Source organism: Vombatus ursinus, unplaced genomic scaffold (genome assembly GCF_900497805.2).
Source record: "Vombatus ursinus unplaced genomic scaffold, bare-nosed wombat genome assembly UNPS02014779.1, whole genome shotgun sequence".
Taxonomy (NCBI): Eukaryota; Metazoa; Chordata; class Mammalia; order Diprotodontia; family Vombatidae; genus Vombatus; species Vombatus ursinus.
Window position 1 is genome coordinate 65277118 of NW_020954557.1, and position 22387 is coordinate 65299504.

The following is a 22387-nucleotide window of genomic DNA, read 5'->3' on the forward strand; positions in this document are numbered from 1 at the left end:
AGATAGATAGATAGATAGATAGATAGATAGATAGATAGATAGATAGATAGAGGGCACAGGATGAGTTGAAGATGAAAGGGTGATATCTGGAGAATAAAATTAAGGGTTGAGAGAGGGTTATACTTGGAGAAGGAGAAAGGGAGAGGTAGAATGGGGCAAATTATCTCACATAAAACAGACAAGAAAAAGTGGAAAGGGAATTAGGGGAAGTCATGAATCTTATTCTCATCAGATTTGGCTTAAGGAGGGGATAACATACACATTCAATTGGGTATGGAAAGCCATCTTATCCTACAGATAAATAGGGGGGAGGGGAAAAGAGAGTGGGGGGATAATAGAGGGTAATAGAGGGGAGGACAGATTGGGGGAGGGGGTAATCAGAAGCAAACACTTCTAATGAGGGACAGGGTCAAAAGAGAGAATAAAATAAATGGGGGGGGAGGATAGGATGAAGGGAAATATAGTTAGTTTTCCACACCATGACTACTATGTAAGTGCTTTGCATGAATACACAAGTATAACCTGTATCAAGTTGTTTGCCATCTCAATGAAGGGGGTTGCGGAGGGAGGAAGGGAGAAAATTTGGAACCCAAAGTTTTAAAAACAAATGTTAAAATAATGTCTTCATAGGCAACTGGGAAATAAGATATACAGTCAATGGGGTATAGAAATCTATCCTGCCCTACAGGAAAATGGAAGAGGAAGGAGATATGAGAAGGGAAGGGAGATAGGGAGGGAAGATTAGGGGAAAGGGTATTCAGAATGCACTCTGTCTTGGAGTTTGGGAAGGGATTAGATGGGGAGAAAATTTGAAACTCAAAATCTTGTGGAAGTAAATGTTGAAAACTAAAAATAAATAAATTAATGAATCTTTAAAAAAAGAGCATCGTGTATAAGAGAAAGGTCACATTCCATTATGTGGCTGTGTATGTTTCCCTTTGGATGATGCCCAGAATTTCATTTCTGTAGCATGAAAATGCAGTGCTAGAATGGAAAGGTCTGTATTCCAATGTTGGCTCTGGCCCTCAGTTCTATCCTCTGTAAAATGAGTGGGTTGATCGAGAGCCGGGTTCCTAATTTTTATTTGTTACATGAAACCTTTTGGCAGTCTGGTGTTGCTTACAGACCCCTTTACCTCCAGGTATTTTTAAATGAATAAAAAAAATCCCTATTGGATTGGAGAGGAAATCAATCATATTGAAATCCAGTTATCAAAAAAGTTAAAAAAAAGTTGTTAAGGGTCCATGAATTAAATGAAATCTGGAGTTGTTTTCAGCTCTATCTAAATTAAACTGTGATCTTTACATATTTTCTTCTGTCAAAATCTACTTAGGGTGATGCTGAGATCCCTTTCTTAGATTGTACTTCATAGCTCTGAGCTTGTCTTTAAAATTAAGTTCAGATTACTTTTCCATAATTGCATTACCTTATACTTGCTTCTTTCCATGAAGCCTGTCAGTGACCTTTCTGCTTTGTGAGATTGTTCTATAGTTTATTACTATTGGATTGGCAAAAGGCCTAGCTTTTCCCACCTCCCCAACATTATTACTGCATCATTAGTTTTCTTTTTACCATTTAATTTGAATTCCTTCTTCTTCTTTAACAATACTCCTTGGATTTCTTTTGGAATGCTACTTTGTTTGACTTTAATATTCACTCCTATCCTGAAGTTAACTCCAACATTGACATAACAACTAACATTCCAGACAGGGCACTAACACACTGCAGAATTGCAGGGCTCAAAGGGAACTCAGGAGGAAATTGTGGCTAGTCTACAATCCACTTTGATCCCCATGCACTAGATCTATGCTAAATTTAAAACTCTCCAGAGAAAGTGGCTCTATATTATTCCAGTTAGTATGTCAAGTTTTATGGATTCAACAGTGTGGGATTTTCATAAGTGTTTTTAGTCAATTATTATAGCTTCTTTGCCTCATGGTTTCAAAGGTGAATTATACCTTTCTATTTTGTATTATGATCAGTCTTTGTGTTTTCCTTGGATCATAACACTTTCTGTACAATGATGTTGTTTTCTGGTCATTGACTTGGTTTGTTCTTAAAGATTTTTTTTAATTGGATTTGTTTAGTTTCCTTTGTAGAAACAATTTGTAATCCTAATCTTATTCCTGGGGCACAACTCAGGGAAAGAAAAACAAACCTTATATCCCTGACTGGTTTAAAATCATTCTCATGAAGTGGAACAGTGGAAGGAACATTGACTTTGGAGTCAGTTGATTTAAAATTTACATCCTATCTCTGATGACTGACTCCCCATGCCTCTGTAACCATGGATAATTAGTCAACGAATCAACAAGCATTTATTAAACACCTGCTATGAGATAATCTCAGGGAAGTCAAAGACAAAAATGAAATAGCTTCTGTCCTAAGGGAACTCACTTAATCTCCCTGGGCCTCAGTTTCCTTATTTGTATTATTAGGAAGTTAAATGAGATGATTTGTGAAATCCTTATATGTTACTTTATATCTTATATTAGTCTGGTAACATATATTAAAACTGTCTCTTACTTAGTATATAAGCTCTAGGTTAGTACTTGAAGCTTAGAGAAGGTAGGTAACTTGCCCATGGTCACATAGGCAAGCAGGTCTGCCTAACTCCAACTTTTATACCCAATGCCTTTCATACCACATGATGGTTCAGTAACTTGTGTTTAATAAGAAATAATGTCAGCATATTCTTAAAATCCTTCCTTGTCTCTTTGAAATTGTCCATGTCTTTATTTATTCAAATTCTACCATTGTATCTTTTCTGTGAAGATGGGATAGGAACTAGAGGTGAGATTTTATTGATATAAGGAATTCCACAGTAAAACAAAAACAAACAAGCAAAAAATATATACCAGTTGAGGTTGGCACTTCCTCTACCATTCATAGCCTTTGACATTTCATTAGAATGCTAAGAGGTTATACATGGTTTGTCCAAGGTCACAAAGGCAGTATGTGCCAGAGGTAAACCTTGAATCTACTTTATCACCATGTCTGACTTCTTTATTGAGATGATTTTTATAAATATCTTTTATTTAATTAATTATGTATTTCCTAATTACATTTAAATATTTTAACATTCATTTTTTTTAAAAATCTTGAGTTCCAAATTCCCTTTCTTTCTCTTATATTTCTTCTACCCCTTGAGTAGTCAAGTAATATGATATTGATTATACATATGAAGTCATGAAAACATATTTCCATACTAGCCATGTTGCAAAAGAAAACATGCAAAAACATTAGAAATAACATTAAAAAAATATGTTTCAATCTGCACTCAGAGTTCATCAATTCTCTCTCTGGAGGTGGATAGTATTTTTCCTGGGTCCTTTGGAATTGTCTTGGATTATCTTGATCAGAGTTGGAAAGTCCTTTACAGTTGATCATCTTTGCAATATTTTTGTTACTGTGTAAAATGTTCTCCTAGTCCTGCTCGCTTCACTTTGTATTAGCTTATATAAGTCTTCCTATGTTTTTTCTGCCTCCATACCCTACATTATTCCTTATAGAACAATAATATTCCATCACAATTACATACCACAACTTTTTCAGCCATTTCCCAATTGATGGACATTACCCTAGATTTCTAATTCTTTGTCACCAAAAAAGAGCTGCTGTAAGTATTTCTGTGCATATAAGTCCTTTTCCCTTTTCTTTGATCTCTTTGGGATACAGACTTAGTAGTGATCTTTTTAAGTTAAAGGATATGCACAGTTTTGTAGCTGTTTGGGCACAGTTCCAAATTGTTCTCCAGAATGGTTGGAGCAGTTTGTAACTTCAATGAAGATGATTAAAGTTTACTCTTTGTCCTCATATACATTTCTTCATGTATTTAATAGTAATTATGGTGATTTAATTAAATGGTTTTTAATAAGGACAATGAAGTTTTGAAGGAAGATAAGATGACTTCTTAGTGGTTTTTTTTTGGATCAAGGAGAAATTATTTACTTTCAGGTTTTAGAGGGAGGAGTAGAATGGTATAAATCTGTGACTTCATCTGTCTAGGGAAAATTCTGTTTTGGAAACTTTCTCTAGTACTCCAGAGAAGCAACTGTTTAATAATGTCTTAGAGTGTTGCCTGTAATAATTCTCTTTTATGTGTCTGTCAAAGGCAGAACTTGAACTCAGGTCCTTTTGACTGAAAGGTCTCCACTCTGACAAGCAATTAGTATTTACAATATGGGTTAACACACCACCATTAACAGCAACAAAACAAAACCCAAACTTATCAAATATGGAAGAACAACCTATTTTTTTCAATATAGTAAGGCAGTCATTGGTGATGTTTTAACATGGGAATGTCTCTCCCTCCTCTCCCTACTCCCATAACTGGTCTGTTGGGTCTGAAATAAATTGGTGTTCCAATTGTTCTTTTTTGAGTGGTTAAGGAAAAAAAATCACCTATGACAAAAAAGGTCATCTCTTATTGAAATATCTAAGAATGTTGAAAAATCTCAAAACTTATGTCTAAAGAATACAAAGTCTATGACATAATTGTCAACAATTGTAAAATATGCTGTTTTGGAAAGACAATTGAGTTTAATCCCTCATATGTTGCTTTAACATTTTTCTTGTTTTTTGTGCATGAGCAAAAATAAGATTTGATTATTTTTATGAGTAGAGGGACATTTTAAAAATCTCCAAACTAAATAATCACAATAATAGAAGCTGCTTCCATGGAAACATAATAAGATAGCAGTAAAAACCAATAGAGGTTAGCCTAGATTATAGGGAGATCAAGCCTGTTTTCTTCACAAACCGAGTTGGAATAAAAAAAAATAACCCTAATTTAAAAAGCCCCAGAGCCTAAGTTTGAATGTAAATACCATGAAATGACAATGATATTATGACTGAATTTATGCATATGTATATTGCAGTTTGAGTAACAAGAGACACTGTTTAGTGAGTTAAACAATTCCTATAGGAAGCTTTGTTTTTTATTCTCTTGCTTCTGACATCTGAAAGACCATCTTGGCTGTATGGAAACATTCAAGTGAACTGAATAATTTAAGCAACTGCATACAAAAATATTTCATCATCCCAATATTTTTTGAAATCAATTATTTAGATTTGCTTTGGTCTTTAAAATTTTTTTGATGTAGCTGATACAGTTATTTTGGTACTTATAGATTACACCTCTGACAGTACTACTCCCTTGTTATATCTAAATAATGCAAGTGCACCAGATGAAGTCTGTGTTCCATTGCTAAAACATGGGTAAAAAAACTCAGCACAACGGAAACATCTCTGTGAGTACATATGAGCATTTCCAAGAAGATTATGACAGTATAAACAGTAACAACCATGTAGAAATTAAAACCAAATATTGCAAAATTATAAAGACAAAAATTGGTCCTTAAAAAAGACATGAGGAAACACCTATTTCTATTCCTTTTTTAAGGTCTACATCTGTGGATGTAGAACATTGCATATAACAACATTTCTTTTGAAATATTGATTAATTGTGATGATTTCTTCTTTTTTTCTTCCAAAAATTATAATAAATGATTGCTCCCTAGAAGGGTATTTAAGAAAAATGAGAAAAACCAGGCAATGTAAAAATACCAATTAAAAAAACTATCAAAAAAGATCATTGACTTAACCAATTTCAGCTTGATGATGATGTTTGAAACCAGATTAAAAAATTCAAGGATGTAGTAAGAGGAGAGTTAAGTGGAAGAACTGATCACAGCTTTTTCTAATGAAACCTGGCTCTGCTACTTACTATCTATATGTGTTAGTCATTTCTTAAAAACTTAATTAAGCTCAATTTCATTATATGTTAGTGGAAGAAAGATTTCTTACAAATGAGAAAGTTCTTTAGAATTTCTGCTTGCAGATAACATTGGATCAATTGTCTTATGTCTCAGAAGACTAAGGAGCCTCATAAATGAGGTTCAAAACCACTCACAAACTCAAGAGTTTCCATACAGGGGGAAAAAAAAGTACTCTGAAAATATCTATATTTTCCAGACAATGATATGCAGTTGGTTTGACAGATTCCCCCTAAGCAGAACATATATCTTGGTAGTATGACACATGTTGCAAGATTCATATCGTTGAAAATAATTGTAAGCTCAGAGAAAATTGTCTCACTATTTTCCAGAACTACAAAGAACTCTGAAGGATGAGAATAATTGCATTTTTTTTCTACTTGTAACATATTACACTATGTGTAAGTAGACTTGGCATTAGTGTTAGATCTGGGTCTGCTGACAGTGAAAGTGAATATTAATATTATTGCAATAAATAATCATGTGTGTGTGTGTGTGTGTGTGTGTGTGTGTAAAATCTCAACAGAGTAAATGATATGTTGATGTATTATGGAAAATATAAATCTGATTCACAAGATGGTATTTACCTGATTTCCTCCCATGCCATGACAATTGAACATGCCCACTTTTTCATTGTCTTTGCGGCCCATGTTGTCTAAACACTGGTTGGTTTCAACATTTCTTATCTGGAGAAGAGAGAAATTTGAGAAAAAATGGTGAAATCAAGGAAAGTCTGCATACTCTACAATTTATTTTGTGAACCAGAGTGCTATACTTCAAGTAAGAAAGACCACATACAAATCTTGACTCTGACACTTAGTAGCTCTATAATCACTGTAATTCACACTATCTTTCTGAGAGTGAGTTTCTTCATGTGTAAAATGGGGTAATAATAACATGTATATCATAGGGTTTTTATGCATTTCAAATGAACTAATATATATTTAACACTTGTTGGAAAGCAAGGGGTATTTTGTAGGTACACTATGTGATATTTTGGGTACTATAGTTGCTTAAGAAGCTTATATTTCCTTACATGATGCCTTCCTTAAGCCTGTAGAAATTGTGTCATTACAAGAATTATTCAGTTAGGGTATATGATACCTAACTTGTCCACCAGATGGCAATCTACTCCAACCAGTCTTGAGCCTTCTCCACAAATGATCTCTGGTGCATTTATAAAGGAGACTTCTACACTAACACAAGTAGGTGCAAATAGCAAAGCTGAGTAGTTTTACCGGGTTCTGAATTTATCTAGGGAAAGATATTAAATATAGTTTAAAACAATAAAATTAGGAAACATATTTCTTCCTGCCCATCCAGTATCTGGAAATTCCTCTCTCTTTTATATATTTTCAGATGACTTCCCCAGTTAAGGCAATTCTGCAGGCTTCTGGACTGTTCACCTGAGCTTGAGTGAGTTAGTTTCCCCAGATGGGCCCTTCTTCTAGCACCTGTGGTTTTTGGCTTTCTCTTTGTGAGGCCTTACTTATGTTTCTTTTTGGATTTCTAGATCATTTTCCAATATGTGCCTTATCACATAATCGGCCTTTAAAAAATTGAATAGGAAATAGTGTGAGGAAATCATTATCCACTTAAAGAATACTCTTTAAATATATAGGACTACAGAAGGATAGGAATAGCATTTTTTTATATTACTGTCACAATTCTGTCTATAAAAACTTTAAAATGAAGGCAGGTTTTTTTAAAATTAAATTTGTATAAATCTATGGGTACAGAAAATGTTTAAAACTTGGTGAACATGGATAAATTACTTTTTTAAGCTGTTAAACTTACTAGATGTTTCCTTCCCTGTATTAGTTCTTCATTTTGCTTCCATGGATCAATAAAGCAAATATTCTTTCATTTTTAAATGTCATATTAAATGGAAAATATTTGACCCTGAGAGAGGTTATTATTAGACTGAATGATTTCATCATATAAATTACTCAAAAACAAAAGTAAATGACAATATTCAAGCATAAGATTGTGTCTTTGTTCAAATAATACCTTAATATGTCAATTAAGCATTTATTATAAGGTTAATATATATCATGGATAAATATAAATATTTAATACTATCTACTAAGTTTAAAGAGCTGGTAAATAATAAGACTTTTTTTTAAAGATTCAATTGATTTCCCCATGCAGTATAGGATAGAAGAAAGAGCACAGAATATGACATTATGACACATTGAATTTAATTCTCACTATCATTTTGTTTCTTTAGTCCCCAGTTTCCTCATTTAAAAAAAAAAGATGTGGATTATATTTCTATAAAGTCTCTTTTTACCTCTAAATTACATAATATTATAAAACCATCTTAAAAGGCAGACATAAAATAACATAGGGCTGGAAAGAATCTTAGAAATAATCTAGTCTAACCTCAAATTTTGCAAATGAAGAAACTGAGGCCCAGAGGTTATTTGTTCATGGCCCTACAGTTAGAATGTGATAGAGCTAAGTCTTGGACTAAACATGATGTTGTTGAAAGAGTATAATATTTGGCATCACTGGAACTGGGCTTGAATATTAGTTCTTCCATTTACTCTCTCCCTATCCTTGACATTTTACAAGTTACCAGTCTCATTGGGTCATGGTTTCTGTATCTATAAAATGAGTAGATTGGACTAGATAACATCTAAGGGCATTTCCAGCTCTAAACCTATGATCCTTTGATCCTCTATCCTATTTCTGCTTTAATACTCATCTTTTTCACCTTATAGTTCCCTGACCTACAATGCAAATACTATACACCTTTTATGTATCCAAAGTGATGTTATCCATATCAGTATTTATCAATTTTTGTTTGTTTGTTTGGAGCAGGGACTGCACACATATAGTTATCTCTTATTTTGAATAACAGTGGCAAATTCAGCAAAGAACATAATAAAAGTCTTCTAAATTATAACATTATTAAAAATGATACCTCAGATATACAATACTGCATTGCTTACCAAATGCATATGTATATACACATACATAACATACATCCATATATATGTATATATACAATATATATATTTAAACATAATATAACCTCATTTGATTCTCAGAATTACCTCATGAGTGGAGAGGCCATAAGTGGGCATTACTATCCCTGTTTTATAGATGAGCAAATAGTTTCAAACAAGTTAAATGACAAAAGCAGTAAATGGCAAAGCCAGCCCTGAACCTGAGTATGTCAACTCCCAAGTAAAATCTTCTTGTTATCATCACAGAATGATAAAATTGTTAGAGAATGGAATATTCAGCCTAACTAATTTTATCAACTAGGAATTCCCATCTGAATGTATCATTTATAGATTATTGATTTCAAAGAATTAGGATAAAATAAAATATATTTTGTGTGATCATTTACGTGGACATTCCCTCTCAACAATGCAAGTTTCAACCTATCTATGCCTGCCCTTCTTTGTCCATTAACATTTGTAAATTTGTAAATCTGCCATGGGAAATGCAAAGGAAGAGAAGATCTGCCCTCTTAACATTTTGACATTGCATGGATACCTCTGAATGATACACACTATCCATTGATCATCTCTTAGTCTTGCTACATGACAGACTCATTTTTTTTGCTGATCATATATATTACCCTGATAATATCCTTATTTCTTTTTTCCTTTACAATTTCCAAGCTATCTTGTGTTGTACTCCTCTTGTACCTATCATATGCTGTTCTACTCTCCTTTAGTTTAATTCCAATACAATTATTTAGAGATTGTTATTTCATGAATATACTTAATAGAATTATAAAGAACATTATCTAACCTTTTCTGAAGATTCACAAGACGCTTCTAGATTTTTTAAAATGTTACAAGGGTAATATTAAAGGCAAAAATCAAATTGAATGAATAGCACTGGAAATGAAGAGGATGTAGAGTTTGGTCTCTATCTGCATTGCCTATGTCATTTACCTCAGAAATTGCTTTTTTAAATATTAATTTAGGAAACCATGATTATTCCCTTGGACCTTGCAACTTTGAAACATTTTCATTTCTTATTAGATGGCATAAGTTGTTATAGCTGAAAAAAATCTCATGCTGTCTGTTTATAAGCTTCTTCAAATGATACTAAGATTATCCTTGGGTGATGATAGACATGAGGTTGGATGTCAGACCAGTTTCTAGGTATTTTCAATTTGGTTTGGTAGGACCTTCCAGAATGTTGGTTCTGTTGTCATTTTTAATCCTTAGAATTTAGAACTTAAAAACTACATTATTGGAGCAGAACATGTCTACCTTGTCTATTACTCTAGTATACTTGTCTAGTACTCTAATACTTGTCTAGTATTCGGCAGTAGCATCAATAGACACGTTTTTGAAGGAGTTCCTTTACATCATTCTCAAAGTTTTATTTAAAACATTTCTATCTCCCTGTGAGACCAATATTCTGTCAATAATATTTTTTTTTTTAGAAAACATGCTTTATGGTTGAAAGATATCTTGTGGTAATAAGTTTATTACCTACTATGTGAAGTAGAATTTTCCTGAACTCAATTCTTTCAAGCTTAAGCATGATCTCTTTTCATATTTTGCCATTTGAAAATCAAGTTCACCATCAGCTTCTGCAATCTTTTCATATTTTAAATATTTGAAACAATACCTTTCAATTATTTTAAATTTCAGAATAAAGAGCTTAAATCTTTTCCATCCACCCCCAAAATGATACCTTACCATCTATCTATTCATTTGATTGTTCTTATCTGGACCATGGGACATTCTGGACTTTTGTCCCCCTTAAAGCACAGTGGCCAATGGTAATATTAGTTATCAGTTTTCAATGCACAATCTTGTTTCTTCATATCACCAGAATTTAGCATTTTCATCTAGAAATGCATAATAAATGCTTGTTTATTGACTCATTGAAATAAGAGGAAAACATAATATTAAAAAACAAAAACAATAGCCTCAAATCTGCATGTTTCAGTAGTGACATGCTAATTTGCCAATGATTATCTTCTCTGTTTAAATGCACTCTAAAAAATACATACATTCAACACATTCTAGGCTTTCAAATGAATTCATTAGGTTTCCTTCATCCTTCATGCTCTTATGTTTTCTTCTCTTGTGTGTGTGTGTGTGTGTGTGTGTATGTGTGCATGCACGTTTATGTGTTTAAAATTATTCCATATATACATCTATTTATCAGTTCTTTGTTCTTTCTCTGGATGCAGATAACATCTTTCTTCATATGTCCTTAATAGCTAATTTGGGCATTTATAATAGACAAAATAACTTATTCCCTCAAAGTTGTTCTTAAAACAATATTTCTGTTACTGTATACAATGTTTTCTTGGTTCTGCTCATTTTGCTCTTCATTATTCCATGCAAGTCTTCCCAAAAGAAACATGAGGAAATCATTAAGGACTAATTATAAGGCACTGATAAAGTTAACTTATGATACATGAAAATCTTATCAGTATACTTAAAACTTATTATTACTAAGATAATTTATATTTCTTCTGGATCTTTTATATTGATTTTTCCATTGAGTTCTGGGTTTGTTTGTTTTTTGTTATAAATACCTGAAAGTCTTTCAGTTCATCAAATGTTCTTTTTTTTTTATTATTCAGAATTATACTCAACTTTGCTGGATAACTTATTCTTGGATGCAACCCCAGCTCCTTTGCTCTTAGATATATAATGTTCCAAGACCAAATGTCTTTAAGTACAGAGGCTGTTAAATCTTATGAAATCCTCATTGTTTTTCTGAATTATTTAATTTTTTTTCTTGTTGTTTGCAATATTTTCTATGTAACCTGGCAATTTTGAAACTTGGCTATGACATTGCTGTAAGTTTTCTTCCTTGGATCGCTTTCAGGTGAAAATTGTTGGATTCCTTCTATTTCTACTTTACCTTCTTGCATTTATTCCTGGCAATTATATGGTAAGAAACTTACATGACAACACTAAAACTCAGAATGATGAAAGTAAAAAACTCTTGGTAGAAGATTACTTTCAAATGAATTAGCAGTATGATGTGGGAATATGGCATAAAATGTGATTTCTTTCAGCAAAATATAAAATTAGTTACTAGGGTCTCTTGATAATCCCTTAACAAGCAAAACTTGAAGCAGATTTTCATATCTTGACTACAATGGATAGCTCCAAGTGAGTAACATACTAATGTTTCCCAAATACAAATATCAGTTGAAGGTTAAGTTATATGCAATTAACTCAGAGATAGACAGAACACACATCTGGTTCCAAATCAGTAATACCCCAGTATGTCTGCTAGTGGGGTAACCTTGATGGAATGGTTTGTTGAACAAGGAAGAAGAATTTATTTATTATTTTTACTTTTTTTTAGGAATTTATTTTTTTAATCAGTGACCTTGATATTGCTAATGAAAACTATAAAAAATAACTTTCCAGGTGAGTAACTGGTAGTGTTAGAACTTTGGTCCCTTTTTTCAGATCCCATCTCTATGCTTTCAGGATTCACATTAGCTTTTGTTTTATGACATATTTTCAGAGGACCAGAAGATAAAAGGCAAGTCATTAGATATTGTATCATTACTGAGAAAATTGATTTCTATGGTATTTCACCAGGAAGCAGTACATTTTTAATTTTGATGATGTCTAATTTCTGTTCACTGCTATTTGCTTATAAGACTTTATTTTTTTTTGGTTATGAAAAAATGGCATTTCAAATCAGTGAGTTTATCTCAATGTTTTTTTTTATTTCTCATTCTCCATGATTACTATTAATTTAACCAGAACGTCACTAATTTGTGCTCTGTCTGCTGGATTATGTCAGAAACTGGTATTGTCCTTTCTAACTGAAAAGAGTGACTCATTCTTTATATTTTCATTTAAAAATCATATGCTTGGAATTTATTCTAAAGATAATTACTCCTAAACTAATATTTTAAAAATTACACATTTTTTTACCCTTCCAATTCACATTATTACATTTCTATTATTATCACATTGCATAGGTCAATCTCATTTAGCCTCCTTTCACTCTATGATGAAATAGATATGTACCTTAGAATCCAATCTCATAGTCTTTTAAAAATTATTAATGTCAGGTTTTATTCAAGCAGCTAGGTGATGCAATGGATAGAGTGGCCTGGAGTCAGGAAGATCTGAGTTCAAATCTGGCCTTAGATACTTCCTAGCTAGATGACTCTAAACAAAACACTCAACCCTGTGTGCTTCAGTTTCCTCATCTACAAAATGAGCTGGAGAAGGAAATGGCAATCTACTCCTGTATCTTTGCCAAGAAAACTCCAAATGGAATCATGAAGTTAGACATGACTGAAATGACCAAACAACAGCAACAACAACAACAAGATTTTATTATATGTTTTCTGTTCCATACTAAGGAGTTGGATGGTGGGTATAGACATATGGCCAGTGAAGAACTCCAAAGAAGAATAGGAGTTAAATAAATTAATAAGAGGAAGGAAAGAAAGGTGGTCATGTGGTAAGAGTAAGAGATGACAGGTGAACAGTCAGAGTGTTTCACTGTCATTCTTTGGATATTAAGAGAAGAGGGTGCATAAGACCTCTATAATAATACATGGATCCCTTATAGTGAATTTCATAGCATCATAGGATTAAAATTGAAAAAGACTTTTTAGACCATCAAATTCGGCCCTCATGTTTTGCAAAACAGGAAAACAGGAAACAAAGGCACATAGATGGAAAGGTGACTTTCCCAACTTCACAAGTAAATGTCTAATTTAAGATTTGAACATAGATCTTCTTGACTTCAAGTTCAGAGCAAACGGAAGATGGTGACTTTATGAGAAATTAAGAAACAATAAAACAAGACCAAAGGAATAAAAAAATAGAAGAAAATGTGAAATATTTCATTGGAAAAATAGTTGACCTGGAAAATAGATCCAGGAGAGATAATTTAAAAATTATTATACTACCTGAAAGCCATGATAAATAAAAGAGCCTGAATATCATCTTTCAAGAAATTATCAAGGAAAACTGCCCTGATATTCTAGAACCAGAGGGTAAAATAAAAATTTAAAGAATCCACTCATCACCTCTTGAAAGAGATACCTAATGGAAAACCCTTAGGAATTTTATAGACAAATTCCAGAGTTCCCAGGTCAAGGAGAAAATATTGCAAGTAGCTAAAAAGAAACAACTCAAGTATTGTGGAGTACAGTCAGTATAATACAAGATTTAACAGCTTTTACCTTAAAGGATCAGAGAGTTTGGAATATGATATTCCAGAGGGCAAAGGAGTTAGGATTACAATCAAGAATAACCTACCCACAAAACTTAGTATAATATTTCAGGGGAAAATGGATATTCAATGAAATAAGGATTTTCTAGCATTCTTGATGAAAAGAACAGAGTTGAATAAAAAATTTGACTTTTAAATACAAGACTCAAGAGAAATATGAAAAGGTAAACAGGAAAGGGAAATCATAAAAGACTTAATAAGATTAAACTGTTTACATTCCTACATGGGAAGATGACATTTGTAACTCATAATAACTTTCTCATTTTTAGGGCAGTTTTGAGGAGAGACAGGGCGAAAGGAGAGAGAGAATAGAATAAATGGGGGAATGAAATAGGATAGAGGGAAATACAGTGAGCCGTAGTAACTGGAAACAATTTTGAAGCAAATTTCTCTGATAAAGGCCTCATTTCTCAAAAATTTAGAGAACTGAGTCAAATTTATAAAAGTAAGAGACATTCCTCAATTGATAAATGATCAAAAAATATGAACAGTTTTCATATGAAGTAATCAAAGCTAATTAAAGCCACAAGAAAAAAAATGTTTTAACCCACTATTGAGTGGAAAAATGCTAACTAAAATAATTCTGAGGTACTATCTGATATCTATTAGATTAGCTGATAGGACAAAAAAAGAAAATGACAAATATTGGAGGGGGTGGGAAAAATGAGAGACATTAATATACCATTGGTGAAGTTGTGAACTGATTTAATCATTCTGGAGAGCAATTTGGAACTATAACCAAAGGCCTATAAAATCATGCATGCCCTTTGACCTAGCAATACCACTACTAGGTCTATATCCAAAAAAGATAAAAAACAAAAAAACAAAAAGAAAAAAAAATCTATATGTACCAAAATATTTATAGTAGCTCTTTTTTGGTGGCAAAGAATTGAATATTGAGGGGATGCCTCAATGGGGTATGGCTGAACAAATATGTGATTATGACAGAATACTATTGTGCTATATGAAATGATGAGCAGGACAATCTCAGAAAAGCCTAGGAAGATTTACAAGAACTGATGCAAAATGAAAAGTACTGCATACAAAGTAACAGCAATATTGTGAGATGTGAATGACTTAGTTATTCTCAGGAATACAATAATCTAAGAAAACTCTGAAGGATTTATAAGGATAGATGCCATCGATCTCTAGAGAAAGAAGTGATGGTATCTGAATGCAGATTGAAGCATACTTTTTTTTACTTTCTTAATTTTTTTCAGGTTTTTTTTTTGGTCTATGTTTTCTTTGACGACATGAGTAATACAGTTATATTTTGCATGACTACACATGTATAACCTATGTAGAATTGTTTGCCTTCTTAATGGGGGGGTGGGATAAGAGGAAAAGAGAGAATTTGAACTCAAAAAATTTAAAAATATTTTTAACATTATTTTTAGATGTAACTGGGGAAAAATAAAATTCTAAACAGAACTGTGAATCAGTACAACTATTTTGGAATAGTAGGGATTTTTGCTCCATTAATCTTCATCCAATGTGAGATACTAGGGTTCATTAAAATATACTATCTGTACTTTGTTGGGGAAACCAATTTTGGTTTCCTTGAAGCAGGAGGGAATGACTTTGTGTAATATAATAATTTGCCTATAAATAACTTAATCTGAACTCCAGACAAATGCTAAGGGTTTATTCTAGTGACCCAAGAAAATGTTTCACTCCTCTGGAATCCCTGCAAATGATCCCCTTCAGCAATTAGTATTGTGGGGAGAAAATAGGAACCAGAATCATTTTGCAACTTGCCTTCTCAATAGGTGTGGGAGAGGCTAGAGGGAGGTAACGAATTGAGGACATAACATTCTCAAAAATGAATATTAAAATAAATAAATAAAAATAATCAATTAAAAAATAGAAGAACTGCTTTCAAAAGTGTAAAAGTATTCAGTCACTACCCTCTGGCTCCTGCTTTTATAAAGGAATGTTTTCCTATTTTGATAATAAATCCTACCAGTTTCATTCCAAATATTCCCCTTTTCTCTTTTGGTTGATCCTCTTCTTCCTCTTTCCTTCTCCTATGAAATACTTTACTTATATACAATAAGTTGCTGCTGAATGCTGCTGATTGTCTATGTACTATAAATGGACCTAAAAAGTTATTTAAACAAAAAAAGCAACAAATATATACAGTAGGGAGCTGATGCTGGTATTACTTAAACATGTATCATATTAATGCATTTTTAAAAATTCAATTTGACCTCCTACCTTTGACCCGTCATTAGATCCTTAGTGATGGGTTCATCTTTATCCAGATGTCCCATTCTGCTAGGCTGAGAGCATTCCCAGACAATTTGATGACAGTGGTGTTGTAGCTGCTACTTTGTCTGCTCTAGTGAAGCTATCAGACATCTGGGACAGCTGCAGCATACATAAGCCACAAATTTTACCTGTATTAACAACCTCCCATGGTGGTTCTATATCCTCCTCTGACTCATTGGGGAGTAAAAATTATTTTCTCCAAATTTCTTTTGTCCAAAGGAAACCAGAATGAAACACACATAAAAAGAGATTAAAAAGAGTGATAATTCAACTATTTATTGATTATGAATTTACAGGAAAGATATTCCTATCCTGGAAACTGTCAGTCATACATGAGTGAACAAAGCTGAGATTGTTCATCTTGCCTGCAGAATATATTTCCCAAGTTTTCTCTTAGGAACTGCAGAACATAAGGCCCAGATTAGAGGAACTACATGCTTTGAGAGATACCTCTTTTCTCTGGTCCATACCAGAGCAAAGACTAAGACTTTCGGAAGATCATTCCCCAGTGAAATTAACAGGAGAAGCAATTTAGTTGTGCTGCTAAATCCTATGAGTAAAAGTCAGTGATTGTGAGTCTATATAAGTCCACCTCTGCCTAGAGGCAAAAAACCTATTAGATTGAAGGAGACTTGTGGATTACTGTCCTTATAGCAATAGTTCCTGGTAATCAGTAGTTTGTGACATAGCCCAGGGGTTAATAAGTCATTCAATAAATATTTATTAAGTGCCTATAACCTAGATCCTTTGGTATATTTATTACATGGCAAATCCTGTTGTCACACATCTAAGTAAACTCTCCTGTTGCATTATCCCAATAGATAGCAGCCCCAGTCCAGACTGTGGACAATCTGGACTAAATGGAAAATGAAAAAATGGAATGAAGCTTGGGGTAACCCTTTGTCTAATTATTTTCCTTTTAAATGTGTAGTGCATTTTCTAAATGAAGGTTAGAACCATAGCAAAAGTTTTTATAGCCAGAAAGAGAAGAGAGGAGAAGAGAGGAGAGAAGAGGAGGGAGAGGAGAGGAGAGCACTCACTTGAGCTCTCCAAAATTCCCCTTTAAACAACTCTAAAATAATGCTTCAAATTGACTTCTGGAGTGGCAGAACATAGAAAAGGTTGGATGAAACAATTTTCTAGCCCAAGACAACTTAGGGGGTCAGCAGGAAAGGTCTGTTTCACCAGGGTAGTTTTGAAGCCTACAGTTCAGGGCAGACTGCCCAGCACAGGCCTTGAAAGCAGCTGCATTGACAGCAGTAGCAGCTTCAGAAGGTTCAGTGGGACAAGAAAAAAAAGAAATGAAAACAACAACAACAAAAAAAACTGTTTGGAAGGAGATCAAAGACAGAGATTTCATTTTAAACAACTGCAGATAACATAAAATACATGGGAGTCTACCTGCCAAGACAAACTCAAGAAAGATATGACTACAATTATAAAACATTTTTCACACAAATAAAGTCAGATCTAATCAATTGGAGGAATATTAACTGCTCATCAGCAGGTCAAGCCAATCTAACAAAAAATGACACTTCTACCTAAATTAATTTACTTATTCAGTGTCATAGCAATCAAATTACCAAAAAAAAAGGTATTTTGGGACTTGGGGGCTAGATCATTATTTATTTATTTATTCATTTATTTATTTATTTATTTTCAAAAAGCTGGCACATTTTTCTTTTGCTCCAGTGAAGTTTTTATTTATGATTTCTTGAAATATAGCTCTAGAAAAAACTGACATTACAAAAAGCCCATCGTGATTCAAATGGAACTACTTGACTAGCTTTTAAACCATTACTCTGGTTTTTATTGAATGACCAATAATAGCCCCTTGGCCAAACCTCCTTTGCTCATTGTTTACGTTTTGATTTCTTAGAATGAATGTAAATTACAATTGTTTTCTGTTCCTTCCAGAAATTCTGAGGATCTTCCTCCCCTAGATTGATACTTTTGTGATGGTAAACTAGGGTATCTTTCCTATCAATTCTTATCTAGCTCTTAGTGATTTAATTGGCTTTGCTTTAGACATATTGAGACCTGGGAAAGACCTTAATTTAGAACGTCCAAGGTCACCCACTGCATCCTAAGCAAGGAAAAAGTTTTCTTGACTTTTTGTCTTGACGCTGGATTCTGATGACTCTGGAGTAGAGAGTGAGGCTGACTGACTTTGTGGAGCTCTGTCTCATTTAAATCCATATCATGAGTTAAGTCATGTCATGTCATTCTTTGAGAATGAAAGATAAAACAACTCTAAAAAACATCAAAGAAAAAAGGAAAATGACCTATATTACAACAAATATTTATAGCAACTCTTTTTGTAGTGGCATAGAATTAGAAATTGAGGGTATGTCTATCATTGAACAGTGACTAAACAAGTTGTGGTATGTGATTGTGATAGAATACTATTGTGCTATAAGAAATGATGAGCAAGATGCTTTTAGGAAAAAACCTGGGAAAATTTACATGATCTGATGCAAAGTGAAAAAAGCAAAACCAGAAGAATATTGTACACAGCAACAACATTTTTTTGATCATCAACTCTGAATGACTTAGCTATTTTCAGCAATACAATGACCTAAGACAATTCCAAAGGTCTTAAGATGAAAAATGTTATCTACTTCCAAAGAAAGAATTGGTGGAATTTGAATGCAGATTGAAATATACTTTTATTTAAACTTTATTTATTATTCTAGGGTTTTTTTTGGGGGGGGTCTACATTTTCTTTGTAAAATGGCTAATATGGAAATGATTTGCATGGCCACACATGTATAGTCTGCATCAAATGGCTTCCCTTTCCAAGGAGTGGTGAGAGGAGTCAGGGAGAGAAAGAATTTGGAACTAAAATTTTTAAGACATAAATGTTGTCATTTTTACATGTAAATTAATAAAAAAAAATTTTTTTAAATTGGAAATAAAACAATAGCCAAGTTTCATATATGTATGTTTTTGTTTTATGTGATTCAGAGTATATGTTGTCAGCACTTTCTGTATTCTGTGACCCAGTAAATTCAGCTCACCTTTATCCAGTGGTCAGATGAGTCAAAGAAAAAAAAGATGAAAATAGTGAGATCTTTTCTCTTGAAAGTTTCAAAAGACAGAGTCTTATCTCCATGTTTCTAATTTCTGCCAAGTTGAGAATGTAAAGAGAAAGAAAGATAAGAGGGAAGGAGGTCTTTCCCCACTTTACAGAAATATATGGCACTGATGCGGTCTAGAGGTTAGGGGTCCTGGCACCCCCAAATCATGATACCTGGGTCCTGCTCGAAAGAATTTGACCCAAGCCTCCTTGCAGCCAAAAACAAAGTTTATTGAAGATTCGCCATATTAGCTAGATTCTTAAGGAGTCTGAGCATCTATGGGCTATTGGCTAGATTGTGAAAATCTGAGCATCTTAATGGAGACAAGATGGACCTTATATACAGAAAGACCATGGGAGAGTGGCCAAGTAGTCCATGAGGTAATAGAATTCCCAAGGGTGGGAAATGGATCCTAGGTGGGACCAAGGGTGGGAAATAGCCTGGGGCCATAGGGAGGCAAGACAATGGAGGGGAGATTGGGTGCAGCCACAATGAAAGACTAGTTGATGGGACTATAGCCTGCCAGAGATTTGGCCATGTGGGAAAGTGCAGAGTCCATGAAGTAATAGAATTACCAAGGGTGGGAAATGGTCTGTGGTCAGAGTTTTTCCTTTCTGGGGCTCAGATTCCAACCCCATCAGCACTACATACTAAAAAGAAACAAAATCTGTTATTCAAGTATAATCTGTCTAATGTTTACTTTCAAATTATTATGGAAGTGTTGTTTTCATATTTTTATATACTGCATGCTGAAATATTCAGCTAATTTTGGGGGAGTAAACATCCCTAGGATTGTTAAAAGTAGAGACTTTGTGGGATTCTAATGTTTAATAGGTCAATTTTCTCCTTATTTTGTTTGAATTAAACCTCCATGATTTTATTGCTACCATTTCCAAACCATGCTTCTTCTTCCCTCATGCTCATTTTTTAGATTCCCTTTATGAGTGTTTTCTTCCCTCATAGTGTTCACTCTTTCAAGGCAAAGTCCACTTTGCTTGCTTGTATTTGTATCTCCAAAATTTAGCACAGTGCCTGGAACATAGTAAGTGCTAATTATTTGATCCTCCATGCATTCATGAGGGATCATGTTGCAGAAAAGCTGGGAGAAGACAGAACAGGTAATAAGTCTTCCAGCTTCTGACTCTGAAAGAAGACACACAGTGTCCCAAGTTTTCTTTAGGGAAATGTACCAGGAGAAAGAGAAAGACTCTAGGAAGAAGTTATCTACAAAGGAGGTGGAGGTGAAAAAAAAATCTAGTATCTCTCTTTTCCCAATCTTTTCCCAAGGCTATCCCTTAAGCAGCCATGGGACATTGAGTTATCATTCTCCACAAATGAGGATAATACCATGCAGAAAGTATTGAGCCTGTTGTTAAGTTGATATGAGTGAGAAAATAGGGCTGGCCACATTTCTCTTAAGATTACCAATATTTTGGAAGAGAATAAAATCATTGGTGTGAGAAACTTTTCTATGACTATTACTGATTCAACTTCTGTTGCTGTTCTAGGGCAAAAATCACTAGTAATGAAAATCTTCATGGTTTCTGGACAAATCCTTCAAAATGAAAGTGAGAACTCATTTAAAATACATAAAGTTTGAGACTCAAAGGATTTTCCTAAAAATATGAAAAATATTTAGCTCTGTAGAAATATCGCTATTCACAAAATATATTTAGAAGAACCAAAATAAATAACTCATACCTCACCAAGTGAGTAATACCGTCTTGGAATCTGGGAGTCTGGGTAAATGTTTTCTAGGTACCAAGAAAATGGCTTACACTTCAAATTTTCTCTTAGTGCTTTTCTGACCGATACATCTCCATAATCCACTTTGACAACACCTAGAATTTTTCAGAGAAACACATAAATTAGTTTATACTATCTTTGCAGCAAAAATAGCAAGAAAAAGTGCCACTAATCACTCTTACTTTCATTTTTTAAACTAATTATTTTTAAATAAGATTTAATTGTATATGCAGTTGTTACCATGGTTGACTCGTGGTTGACTCTTTTATTGTCATCCAACTTAACAAATTATAATGGAAAGTTTCCTTATTAGTCAGAATTTGCATTTTCTCTCTAATACATATCATTAAGAACCTTTTGTTTTTGGGAAGGATCATTAATTAAGTGAAAATTCTTTTTAATTCAGTAGCTTAGAATCAAAGACAACTGAATTCCATCATGATTTCTTTACATGAAACATTGTCACAAAGCATTTTATAGCTTTCCTCTTATCTTTCTATGATAGTATAGATTTTCCATTTTTTAAAATTATTCAATATGTGGGACAGTAGGAAGTGAACCAGGCTTGGAGTTCAGATGAACTAGAATCAAGTCATGTCTCTGACACAAACTGGCTGTAACTTAACTTCCCAGTATTCTAGGCAACTCTCTAAGACTGTTAAGTTGCAGAGAAGGTGTTGGCTTGCATTACTAGACTGAGTTTAATCACCAAAGAATTTGATACTCCAATGAAATTACAAGTCCAGTCTTTTAATATGTGATAACAACAACAACAACAACAATAACAATGGCAAACACAAATGTTAAGTAAATATATTTTTGTTGTTCAGTTGTTATCATTGTGTTTGACTCTTCATGACCCCATTTGTGGATCATGAATTCAAATCCAGCCTCAGACACTTACTAGCTATGTGATCTTGGACAAGTTATTTAACCTTGTTTGCCTCGGTTACCTCATCTGTAAAATGAGCTGGAGAAGGAAATGCCAAGAGAGACCAAAGGGGGACACGAAGGGTCAGATGTGACTGAAATGACTGAACAAGAACACTGTACACACATATATTTATATTGTTTTCATATTTGAAAAATGTTTTACATATTTATATATATTATCTCCTTCAGTCTCCATACACCATTGTATTCTGTAAGGTATGAAGTAACTGCATATGTCATTGAAGTGAGTACCTACAATAATAGATCTTTTAAAGTAACAAAATACAAACATATAGGAGCTTGTGCACATATACACACTTATCTATCTATCTATCTATCTATCTATCTATCTATCTATCTATCTAT

At 33.4% G+C, this 22387-nt stretch overlaps 1 protein-coding gene across 1 annotated transcript in view; it reads right to left on the minus strand.

Annotated features, from left to right (window-relative positions):
* The window catches only part of LOC114045905 (polypeptide N-acetylgalactosaminyltransferase 13), an 816024-nt gene that overhangs the window by 77436 nt on the left and 716201 nt on the right, over window positions 1-22387 (minus strand). Inside the window, exons 9-10 of the mRNA XM_027866100.1 lie at window positions 21044-21183; window positions 6365-6463 (exon numbers count right to left, since the gene is read on the minus strand). Of these exons, the coding sequence (XP_027721901.1) occupies window positions 6365-6463; window positions 21044-21183 (239 nt within the window). The remainder of the gene's footprint in view (window positions 1-6364; window positions 6464-21043; window positions 21184-22387) is intronic.